General features: G+C 39.8%; 1 protein-coding gene across 3 annotated transcripts in view; it reads right to left on the bottom strand.

Moving 5' to 3' along the window:
* Positions 1–6,881: 6,881 nt before the first annotated feature.
* Positions 6,882–12,011, bottom strand: part of NRCAM (neuronal cell adhesion molecule) — a 158,555-nt gene continuing 153,425 nt past the window's right edge. For all 3 annotated transcript variants that reach the window (XM_065693259.1, XM_065693352.1, XM_065693184.1), the window contains one exon: positions 6,882–9,253. In XM_065693259.1, coding sequence (XP_065549331.1) covers positions 9,016–9,253 — 238 coding nt within the window. In that variant the 3' untranslated portion in view covers positions 6,882–9,015. The remainder of the gene's footprint in view (positions 9,254–12,011) is intronic.

A 12,011-nucleotide genomic window follows, 5' to 3' on the forward strand; every position in this document is an offset into this window, starting at 1 on the left:
AAAAAGGAACAATTTGTCAAATTTTACTTTTTGTTACTCATTCACTGCATCCCCATCTCTATCCTCAAACATCTCGTACCTGTGTATTTGGTGTGATGCTGATACTCGCTCACACAATAGTGTTTTAAAACTTATAATTTTGTCAGCACCTCAGGCTCTCTCATTTTATTCTACTGCCTCGATCCATGCAACAAGTCTGCTACAAAGCTATACACACCCTGAAAATGTCTTGCCCTTCCACCCATTGCTGCTACCGCATGGGTGATGCGATGCCAATCCCAAAGGGCAGAGCCTCCATCCTCTTCACATGAATGGGCCCTGATGTGCCGAGATGGCTCCTGCGGGCCAAGTCCCTCCGAAGCTGATGCTGTCTGACAACATGAATCAATTCAGTGTTTCTTCATCTCATTTCAGACCAGCAGGGATTCTGGTGGTGCAATACTGAAAATGCGTGGTGCATTCCCTGTTCTGATCACAAGGATTAATAGGGGGCACACTTAGAAAGGAGTGTGGGTCAGAGCAGGGGGGCAGGCATGGCAGGCAGAGACAGCACAGCACTGTGTTTTGCTTCACTGCTGCAACACCCATCCTGCCTGCGTGCAGTCTGCTGTGTGACAAGCTATTCCCATCTTTATGTGTCAGGACCGCAGAGACTGACACAGAGATTGAGGGCAATCCTGACAAATTCAAACCCAGATTGAGTGCAGTACTATGGCGAGATGAATACTGGCCTACAAAGCACCCAGTGCAGGCTGGGCTCCTGGGCTTCTCACATGAACAGCAGTACTGCCCAAAATATCCCTGCAATTTGTGATCATGATAACATAAGGGCGAGTTAGAATAAGGTCATTAGCATTACTGCTTACACAAATAGCAGTATAGCGTTTTGCAAAACAAGTAAATCATTATGAACTTGGGTCTTATTAGCCACTATTTTGTAGTGGCTTTTTATACATATACATATACATATACATATACATATACATATACATATACATATACATATACATATACATATACATATACATATACATATACATATACATATACATATTTATACATACATATTTACATGCCGTCACATGTGAGGTGAACTTAGGTGCATTGGTTCGGGCAGCAGCTTTCTCCAGGCTTCCACTAACAACTGTGACTTCCCTCAATTGCTATTTTTAAACGCTAACGACTGGAGGCTGGGCTGCCTCTCACAATAACAAAACCCAGTTTGTTCTAGAGGAATAGATGCAAGCTCCCTTTTGGTAAAGTTGAAGGCCATTGCCTAATTTTAGTAGAACAGCAGAGGCTGTTTTCTTATTAAAGCAAAAATTCGGAACCAAGCATCTGTTGGGGAAAAGCCAGGAAGAAAAAATAACCTCAGCTTGATAAAAGTTTTTGCTGGCTAATTGGCTCACTAATTGCTCTAGTTACATAATACACCTAAAAAGCGTGGCCTGTGGGCCACTACAGCATTAAAGCTATAGCATTGGCTTGTAGGCAGTGTAACCGGTTTTCTAGTGCGCTCACATGGGGTGGTTGTGTCTGAAGACCATCAGATGGCCTAGAAAAGGACACGTTTCCTCTCCTCACTGGAAATCAAAGTGCTCCAGTCCACATCAGCTTTCCCCCCATTCTTCTGTCCTCTGACTTGGCCGAAAACTGTTTCAATCAGCTGCCTTTTTTTCCTCCTCAATTTTTTTTCCTGAAGAAGCTCTTCAAAAACATTCATTTTGGTATTCCGGGTTTGCAGTCCTCAGCATGTTACTCATTTGCCAAACACCTTGTATGGCTCCCCTGTATCTTTCTTATCTCAACAGCATGGAAAACGCCCACTTCCCCCAAATTACTGAAACAACACTAGTCAAATTCCCAAGCAAAGGGAAACGGGTCTGGTCTCTTCAGCTGGCCTTGCCCTGTGCTTACAGAACACAGCTGCTTCCCAGGAGATAAGTTTTAACTTGCTTCAAAAAGTAAGGAAATGAAAGCAACTGCTTTGTTTGTTAGTCCATCTGCCTCAGTACTCCTCCTACCCCAAACCTACAAACTTACTGGCAGTTTTCATTATGTAGGACACAAGTTTCTAAGATTAGGAAGTTCTTCTGAGCTTCCTTGAGCAATAGCTGGATAAATAGACAAAAAAACCCAACCCAAACTAAACCACAAAATTCTCTATAAGGAGCAGGACGCACTATTAATCTGTTACACGGCATCAGTCAGCAACAGCTAATCCAGTTTACACCCAGCAGGTCGTGCTGCTCTGGACTGGTAAGGGCTTCTGCTGCGTCTCCTACCTAGAAGTTTCTTTTACAAGAAACTTGCAATACTGTACCTTTGGGGGTTTTTCATTTTCTCTGTCTCTGCGGGTTCAGTTTTGCTTCCTCCTCTTCTTACCACACCGAACAGGCTAACTTTTCCTGCCACCATGCCCGTGAGGCCTCTCCCACTGCAGCACATGTGTTGCAGACCATCTACTTGGAATATGCTCTGAGTACCGCCATTAGGAAAATGTAATTTGTCCCCTTTGTCCTAAGAAGTCTTGAAGCCCTTAGATCTTTGCAAACACAAGGAAAAGAGCTATGTGTGAAGCGGGCTGCTAGCCTCTGTCAGGTAAGATGCTGGGTTTCAAGACCAAAGCACTCCTCTACAGAAGCCTCTGGAATGGGAAATAGGGCAATACCCTCTGGAAGACATACCAAGTACAGTTTGTTATCAGAGGTAAATGTAGTTCAGCCCTTGAGGCAGAACAAGACCTTGCAAGTTTTAAGAAGTTAGGCACCAGAATTAGACTGCCTAAACTTTGCTTGTTGGAAGGCTCAAATCCGAAACAATGGGCATGCATATTTGTGCAACATGGCAGGCTGGGGACCAGGTATTTTTCCTCCTCTTCACCAAATATAATAGAAAGTCAGGCAGAATTAAATCGAATTTACAGCAGCAGCTTAGATCTCTGACGTGATGCCATGGGCTTTATCCAGCTGTCAGGGAAATCATACTATCTTCTAAACGTCTTCATTTTACCTGAGCACCTCAAGCGAAGGGGAACAGGTCGAAAGGCTGGCCAGGTCCCACTGACAGCGACTGTCGCTTGCCCTACCTCACTCCCCAACATGTAACGTATGCAAACGTAGTACTTGCAAGCTGGCTTCAATTCTATCCTGTGAGGTACAAAGCCAGTGCTGCCAAATTAATTCACAGTTGAGCAAACTTCTCCAACCCCAAATGAAAGATCCATCTTTTGGATATTAAACACGATATGAATGTTTTATCAACTCATCTGCATGTCAGCATGGTAAGGAACTTTGTGTATATTTTTGTTGCCAAAAGTCATGAGATCACAAGGATCACAGTTTTCCTCCTTACAGTCATGATGGATCACATCTACTGTCTAAGTCCTGTTGACATGTATTTATCCTGACAGTTTGGTCTAAAGTTTCCACTTCATGTGTACAAAGAGCAGCAAGACATCCCTTCAGAAATTAAAAAATCATGGCCTGGCAGGTTTATTTGTACCTCAGGGGAGCATCATTTGGGGGCAGATTCCTACAAGTAGGACATTCAGATATTCCCATCTTCTCATCATACCAGTTGCTGTTTCTGCCAGCCTTCTGAAATGCTTCTTCCTAAGAGAGGGGGAAGACCAAGAGAGGGAGTGAGACAGTGCTCTGGGTTCAGCAGCAGCAGTCATTTCTCTCCTTCTTAGTAGCTGGTGCAGTGCTGTGTTTCTGACTTTCAGCCTGAGAACAACGCTGATAACACCGATGTTTTTAGTTGCTGCTCAGTAATGTTTACTCTGACCAAGGACTTTCTGAGCCTCATGCTCTGCCAGGGCAGAGGGGAAGATGGAAGGAAGCAGAGACAGGACACCTGACCCAAACTAGCCAAAGAGGTATTCTATGCCACAGCCCGTCATGCCCGCTATATAAACTGGGGGCAGTTACCTGGAAGGGCTAGATCACTGCTGGGGTCTGGCTGGGTATTGTTTGGCAGGTGGTGAGCGGTTGTATTCTCTTCCCTCGTTATTTCCCTTATCATTATTATCATTGGTGGTAGCAGCAGTGGTTTGTGTTATACCTTAGTTACTGGACTGCTCTTATCTCAACCCGTGGGAGTTACATTCTTTTGATTCTCCTCCCCATCCTTCCAGGAGCATGGGGAGGAAAAGTGGGGGAGTGAGAGAGCAGCTGCATGGTTCTGAGTTACCGGCTGGACTTAAACCATGACAGCTCTTTGTGGCACCCAACACGGGACCTGAACCCACAACCCTTGCCCATACTATCCCACACAGCCTCCCACTCATGACTGTCCAGCCTCAAGGAAAAACTCTTGGTCCTCCTATATCGTCGTCTAACCCTAGACAAGCCCCAAACCCAACTCTGCTTAACTTTCGAGACCAGATGAAATGGTCGTGGGTAAAACATACTCTGTATGTGTGCCAACATGGTGATCCCCATCACGATCAGCAGGCAGGTCTCAAGGGCATTCAAAGGCCATTCAAAACCTTCAGAACCCTCAAATGATGCTGTAAATAGTCTGAGGGTGTGTGGGAGGGAGCTGGGAGCGAAAGGGAATGTCTCTTTCATACGGGAAAAAAAGGGGGGAGGGGAAAAAAAGATGTGTAATTGCTATACACTTCTATTATATACCTCCCAAAGTATAGAGATAGTGACCACACTGGGAACACAAGCCAGATCAGTCTCATGATCAATAATTCTATTGTATTACAAGTCATTACCATTAGGTACAGTGAAACAAGAACCTTAGCAAAAGCCTCCCAGCCAATAAATACTAACACAGCAAATACCGGCTGTAAGTAAGGTACGACATGCTGAAACTGTGAGATCAAGAGCAACAACTTTGAGAGCCAATAAATCAGCATTGTGCCGAGTGACTATTAATCTGAAACAATAAATACTTATCACACATACGAGTAGACACACTCCAGTCAGATCTGTCATTATCTCAACCCTTCGGGTCCCACAAAGAACTGTCGTGGTTTAAGCCCAGCTGGCAACCCAGAACCACACAGCCGCTTGCTCACTCCCTCCCTTTACTCCCCCCACTCCTGGAGGGATGGGGAGGAGAATGGAAAGAATGTAACTCCCACAGGTTGAGATAAGAGCAGTCCAGTAACTAAGCTATAACACAAATCACTACTGCTACCACCAATGATAATAAGGGAAATAATGAGGGAAGAGAATACAACCGCTCACCACGTGCTGACCAATACCCCGCCCAGCCCTGGCAGTGATCTCGCCCTTCTGGGTAACTCCTCCCAGTTTATACAGTGGGCATGATGTGCTGTGGTATGGAGTACCCCTTTGGCTAGTTTGGGTCAGGTGTCCTGTCTCTGCTTCGTCCTGGCTTCCCCTCCTCCCTGGCAGAGCATGAGACTCAGAAAGTCCATGGTCAGAGTAAATATTACTGAGCAGCAAATAAAAACCATCGGTGTTATCAGCGCTGTTCTCAGGCTGAAAGTCAGAAACACAGCACTGCACCAGCTACTAAGAAGGAGAAAAAACGACTGCTACTGCTGAACCAAGGACAGGCAGAAACACAACAATTACTTTTCAGGAACTATTGGAATCTCGTCCTCTTCCTGCTTTTCTCCCTAGTTCTTCTTTCAGAGAAGAAAACAATTCCGTACTGTAGATAATATTTCTTTTCATATTATTTGTATAGGTTCTGTCTTAAAATAGGCCAGGCAGAATATGAAGAGAATCTGGTTCCTAAAGCTTTTGCCATCTTGCCTCTGCCATGTGGAGCCACAAAGAAACTGTACTTTCCTAGGAACAATGTGAGAATAGATTACAAGAAAAATTACCACTGGGTATTCTCTTTAATTCCCTCTGGATTTATACAGTCACTTCAGTGAGAAGAAAACCGAAAGCAAACATTCACTATAAGGAAAATGTAGCAACTATACGCATTAGTTAGTACACTCTGGGGAACATGCACAAAGAACGTATGTGTGTCTCCAAAACTGGTTTTGTCCCAACAAAGCCCAGGCAGCTCAGACCCCTCTTTTCAGGAATTATTCTTTAATCAAAACAGAAACAGCTGTATTTCATGTCTCCCAGTCAATGCACATCGCTGGAAAAATCAACAGACACCTGTACAGAGAAATAGGCAGCTCAGTATCTGAAGGTGTCAGAGCTGACACTATGCAGATGGCAGGGGCTGGAATACCCAGGGTTTATCCAATGACACACAGGAGGGCTGACAGGATGGCTTCTGATTCAGTGATAAAATCCCTCTTTCCAGCATCATGGCCAAACATCAACTCTCTGATGTATCTCCTGACGCATCTGGACCTTTTGGAATCCATGGCCCTCCTGCAGTCTTCTCTGCAGAGCAGCTGCCCTCCTGTCCAGTCTGTTTCCATTCATACACAGAATAGACAAAATCTGAAAAGAGCATTGCAATGGATTTTGTGCACTGTAAAAGATGCTACTTAAATTTTCCTCACCTCAAAACAGACACCCAGAACTTTCTATGTCAGACAATTCCTTCAGGACACAAAATCCTCATTTGGGATCCTACCTGAGGGCTCTTAATTTTGAATTAACATTCTTATTTTCTCTTATTCACTCTTGCAGGTCTGGTTTTCTTCTTTGCAGACATATGACTAAATAAAGCACCCATGGAAGTAAAATGTAAATAGCAGGAGATTTCAATGGGAAATGGTCAGACAAATTCACATCTTTTCGAATGGTAGCGTGTAAAGATATGCAACTTTCCGTAAATAATTTGGCTGCAGTACCTAAAGTCCTAGAGCTTCATGGGAACAGCTTCTGCCAGAGTTGCTTCATGCTTTTGTCCACTTTGAATTCTTAATTGCATGGTGAATCAGATGTCATTTTTACTGCTAGTGTAAACAGAACAAACGGTGAAATTTTAAAACCACATTTATTTTTAATACAAAATCTGTTGCACTATTACAGAAGTGAGCCTGTATGTTTACCCCCACATGCACAGATAATTCAGCATCTACAATTAAATAAGAGTAAAACTGTATTTCTCTTTTACCAAAACCATTGGCAAATCTTATCAAAAATGTTCTCTTTGTGCTTTGTAATCAATGTTTGCAGAATTAATTTCTTATTTCAGTTCCCATTAAGAAAACTGATCAATGGAAAGCTCAAAGGTGCAAAAGCAGCTTAATACAGCTAGCTTACTTCAGTTGTGCTTTACCTACAATATGTACATGAAAGCTGCAAGGTGTAAGGTCTAAAACAATGCACTGGCAAAGCTCTGAATGGTTCAATTAGGAATCTGCAGTAAAGAAGCAGAACAGTTCACTACTCTGTTTTCACAGCAAAAGAAAAATGTATTTAAGTAGATGCTTTAAAATACCATGCACACCATTGGCTATAGTACTTCTTACACAGTACAACATAAGCTTTCTTGGTTTATTTGTATGTAACACCTAGAAGCATATAGCATCTACACTTTAAGTGTATTTACAAATTCAACAAAATATCTACATATAAAAAGCTTACTTAAAATTAAACTTGATGCAAGTTATGAAAAACCAATTTATTGGCAAATGAAACTGAGCATTCCTTCAACCATAGGTTGTTATAAAAATTTATATTTGGAGGTAAACTTTTGATTGAAATAGTAGGCGAGAAAAGAATTTTGTAACCCATCATGGTAACCCTTTACCACTAAACCATATTAGCACTTGTCAGATTGAGATCTGTGGTTCCCAGCGGTAACCCCCACACTGCTTCAGGGTGTAGATAATTACAAAGCTGCCATACCGATCAGGCCGGGACACAGAGGGAAATGCACTCTCACTGGTGTAGTCGGCTGGTTTGGGTGTTTAACAATTTATTTTACAAGAGCTTGTACCTTGCTGTGTTAGTAAATAATTAAATTCTGGATTTGTTTTTGGTTTTATTTTGCTTATAATTTTCTGAGGCCATGAAAACATGTTGTGCTGGACCTGTCTAGAAAGCGCTGATTTTATTTTTAAAGGGAAAAAAAAAAATCATACTCTTTTCTGTGTAATTTAAAATATTTAAAACCTTCAATTTTTAGCACAACGGTTTCATAACGTTTTTTTCTTCACATTTTTACTTTATTTGGCAATGATAGTAGTCCGCTAATCACAGTTTACTGCACCAACCGATTTAGTAGTACAGCACATTATGGAATGCATATTGTATAAAGGCACTGAATGTATTTTGCCCTGTGTTTTCTGGAATATTTTCTTTCATTTTTATATTTTTTTTCTTTCCATGACTGTACAAATTCCAAAATGCATTGCAATGCGTATCTTTTATGCCCTAAAATCAATTCAATGTATTTTGATGTAAAAATAGAACACTGTACTGCTGTAATACTTGATAGATTAAAAAGGCTATAAAGTAATAGGAGCAAAGAGCAGATAATAGGGTCTCATTAAGCATCAGCAAATGCAAGTGTCATACTTAAATCATTTAGCAATTATATACTGTACATACTGTTCCTAACTGTCTTGCAAAAAAGACGTATGATAGCTAGACATTAAGTCACCAATTTCACAACAATGTCCACAAAGACATTGAAGTTCTATATAATACTACTATAACACTCTGACAATGAAAACAGAATTCATATCCAGGGATTCAGCAGAGGATTGCATAACAAATTGTCAAACCATGTTTTTATAGTGTATGTGAGTTCATCTGTGAATTGTGTACCTTTTTTTTTTCCTTTTTGTTTTTATCATGCACATTACTGTATTTTCAACAGGAAACAAAATTACAAGTTAATGTTATTGTTTGTGTCAGTTCCTTTAAAAAAAAAGTAAAAATACCCAAGTTCTGAACAAAATTTGAATTTTGTCTTTTGATTCATAGTAATGTACCACTTAATGTGTCATTATGCTGTAAACCTGTATTGACCTGCATATTCTCACAGCATTAACATCTTGTGGTGAGGAGCTCCGTTACCTGCATGTTCATAGTATGAGGAGGAGGAGGATGTACAAGTGCTTTAAACAAATGGAAGATACAAGGGGATCAAGTTCTGTGGTTACACGAACGAATTCATGGCATTTACAGGAGAAGGAGCCTCAGAGCTTTCATTTCCTTCTGCAGGTTCTTTCTCTTTTTTACCACTATATTGTCCAATAAAGGAGCCATCCTCATTGAACTGACCATTTACACCTTCTCCATAGTCAACTAAACTATCATCACTGTCTTCTTTTTTCACAGTTCTGTCTGAAGGTGTTCGGCTTCCTTTTTTTAGAGGTTTATGGTCCTCTGCATCACTGGAGACACAAACAAACAAACAAAAGGAATTAACTGATGTATAATACATTAAGACAAAATCAGCCATGCATGCAAATTTTATAAAAAGCATGTGTGCAGCCCTATAATCCTTTAGTAAACCCACATCACATTGTAGAGACATATCAATATGATGCAGTTTACATGAATACATGGTGTAGCGATGGTTTAAACAGAGAATGTCTTCAGTGGAGGGAGGGAAGGGGTTGCAGCTTCTTTCTTTTTTTCTTTATTGCTGCGTCGTGCATGACTTTTCAATGATAAGACCTGTGCCCTTGGCTTGGAAGCAATTCAGATGCAACTGCAAGCATTAAAAAGTGGGTTGTAAAGTTATATACATAAATAAATAAATAATTTATTCTCCAAAGTAACGAGCTTATGATGTGCTGCAAAGTTAGTCTGTTAAAATTCTTGATTTCTTTGACTCCTTGAACATGAATGAAGAATGAATCTGGTTAAATGAAATTTACTGATTTTTTTTTTTTTAATAGTATAAAGAAAATAAAAGTGCTGCATTTCAAATAATTTGTTACAAAATGCAGGGCAGACTCGTAATTTTCAACCTTACCTTTCAAGAGACCTACATATTCCATTAAAAGGGTGCAGAAGAAACAAATGAAAATAGCCTAAGAAGAAAAGCAAAGTCCATATCCTGATAGTGATCAGTATTTTAGCAATAGCAAGTTGCTCTTAAAATTGCTAAAGCATTTACTGTATTACAGGTAAAGCGACAATTCAGCATATAGTAGCTAGAATTGAAGAGTTGAGAGCATGCTTAGCCTTTTTCATTATTTATCAGATCAACCTCCCTGTCGTAATCTGTAACTGGTAACATGTTCTGATGGTGATACTGCTGATTTGGAGGACAACAGGAAATGGGAACAAAAGAAAGGGAGGAGAGATCCCCATAGCAAAGTCCTGTGGTCTTTCTCTTATCAGTGGAAAAGCTGCAATCACCATCAGCATCCTCACATAAATCTGCAGTTGTGGTAGGCTTGCATTTCTTGAAATAGAAATAGTTGGGCTCTTTTTGGAATCCTTTACACTGCATTTCAGTTTCAAGATAAAGATTTCAGCAGCAGCTCCAAAGCATTTTGAATTAAAACCCACTATTGCCAGCTGCACTTCTTTGTGCAAATATTTACTTTTTCTTAAATAGAACATATGACTTTATTTGCATATAGGGTACAAAAGAGTTAGCGATATTTGATTTTTATTTAAAGACTCCCAGCTTACAGAAAATACAAAGAAACATATATAGAATAGCAAAGAGATCAATACATTTTACAATATCCACAATACTGGACTGAATATATATTCAGCAAATTATTTTAGCTAATATTTAAACCCAAATACCTTAGCTCTTCCAACAATGAATTTTCTATTTTTTTCTAATTAATATCTTTAAACACTTGAGAAACCGTATCTATCTAGCATATAGAAGGTCACACAAATTATACCATTAGATAACAGATGACCTGTTGAGAAACATTTCACCGTTGCTAGAAAACCATTACACCGATTTTTCATCAAGTTGCTTCTCCTCATCATCTTTTTTGCCTTTGAAGATTCAAAGTTATCACTAAATAAAGTATACCACTATACTCTAAAAGAAGGATACCTCTAATATACATATACTTACAGAAAAAGCATACCAGAAATTTTATCCCTCTATGCATACACAAGAAAGAAGTGGTAAGAGTTTCTATCTTTTTTAACAAGTAAGAAAACTTTCTTGTTTAAAATACACAAAGGCAAAAATTCTAAACTTGACTATATCAGTCTTGACTTTGTTTTCAGTTATTGCTGTGTACCTGGCACACAGATAAATATCGTATCATTGACCTCCCGTGCCCACTGATACTGTAAACATATAGGCTAGTAACATTTAAATTAATGCTACTCCAAAATGTCAAGCGTCCAGCAGCAAAGTGAAAATGTTAGAACACTGCAAACACAAGCAAATTACAGAGACATTACTGAAGAGAGTTCATTTCAGAAGGACTCTATATTTAAAAGGTTGAAGATAGAACTGAGCATGTAAAAACCACACACACAATATAGGTTATCCACTGCCCTCATCAGAGGGCATTAGAGTCATTAAAATAGGTTATTCAAGCCAAATGAAGATCAGACCCTCACTTTGAAATAGTAAGTGGATGCACTCCCCAAATAAAGAACGATATGAAGGAATGAAAATAAGTTAAAATTACATTTGTACCATATTCCAACTGGTCAAAAAACCTGCAAAATATTCTAAAGTGTGACTCTACCCAGTGTATTTCACTAGTCTGGATAATACAGTATATAAATAATACACCATCACTGTATTAAAAATATCCACATTTTTGTGTTTAATCCAACAAAAAGCTTGATTTCAATTTTTAACTTGGCTAAATCTGGGTACGGGAACTTCTGCTTTGTTTTGCTGCTAGGGTTTTGTTGTTTGATTTTTTTTGTAAACCAAGTTTATTTATCAGGCAACAAAGAAGAAATACACAGTTGGTTGCATTGTGTCTGTGATTTTCCTACATTTTAGTAAGGATGCAGTTTCTACTGTCTGTATAATTGAAAAAAACAAACAAACCCGCAGATTTACCCAGGAGTGCACCTGCATGGAGGCGAGTGCTGGTGTGAGAGCACCATTATAGCAGATACAAAATCAAAACTGAACCTTGTGATTCCCTCTCCTTTTGCACTATTCAAGTCCAGAAAGAAGTTCTGCCAAATCTCTGGCAG

The sequence above is a fragment of the Lathamus discolor genome, chromosome 1 (genome assembly GCF_037157495.1).
Source record: "Lathamus discolor isolate bLatDis1 chromosome 1, bLatDis1.hap1, whole genome shotgun sequence".
NCBI classification, from domain to species: Eukaryota; Metazoa; Chordata; class Aves; order Psittaciformes; family Psittacidae; genus Lathamus; species Lathamus discolor.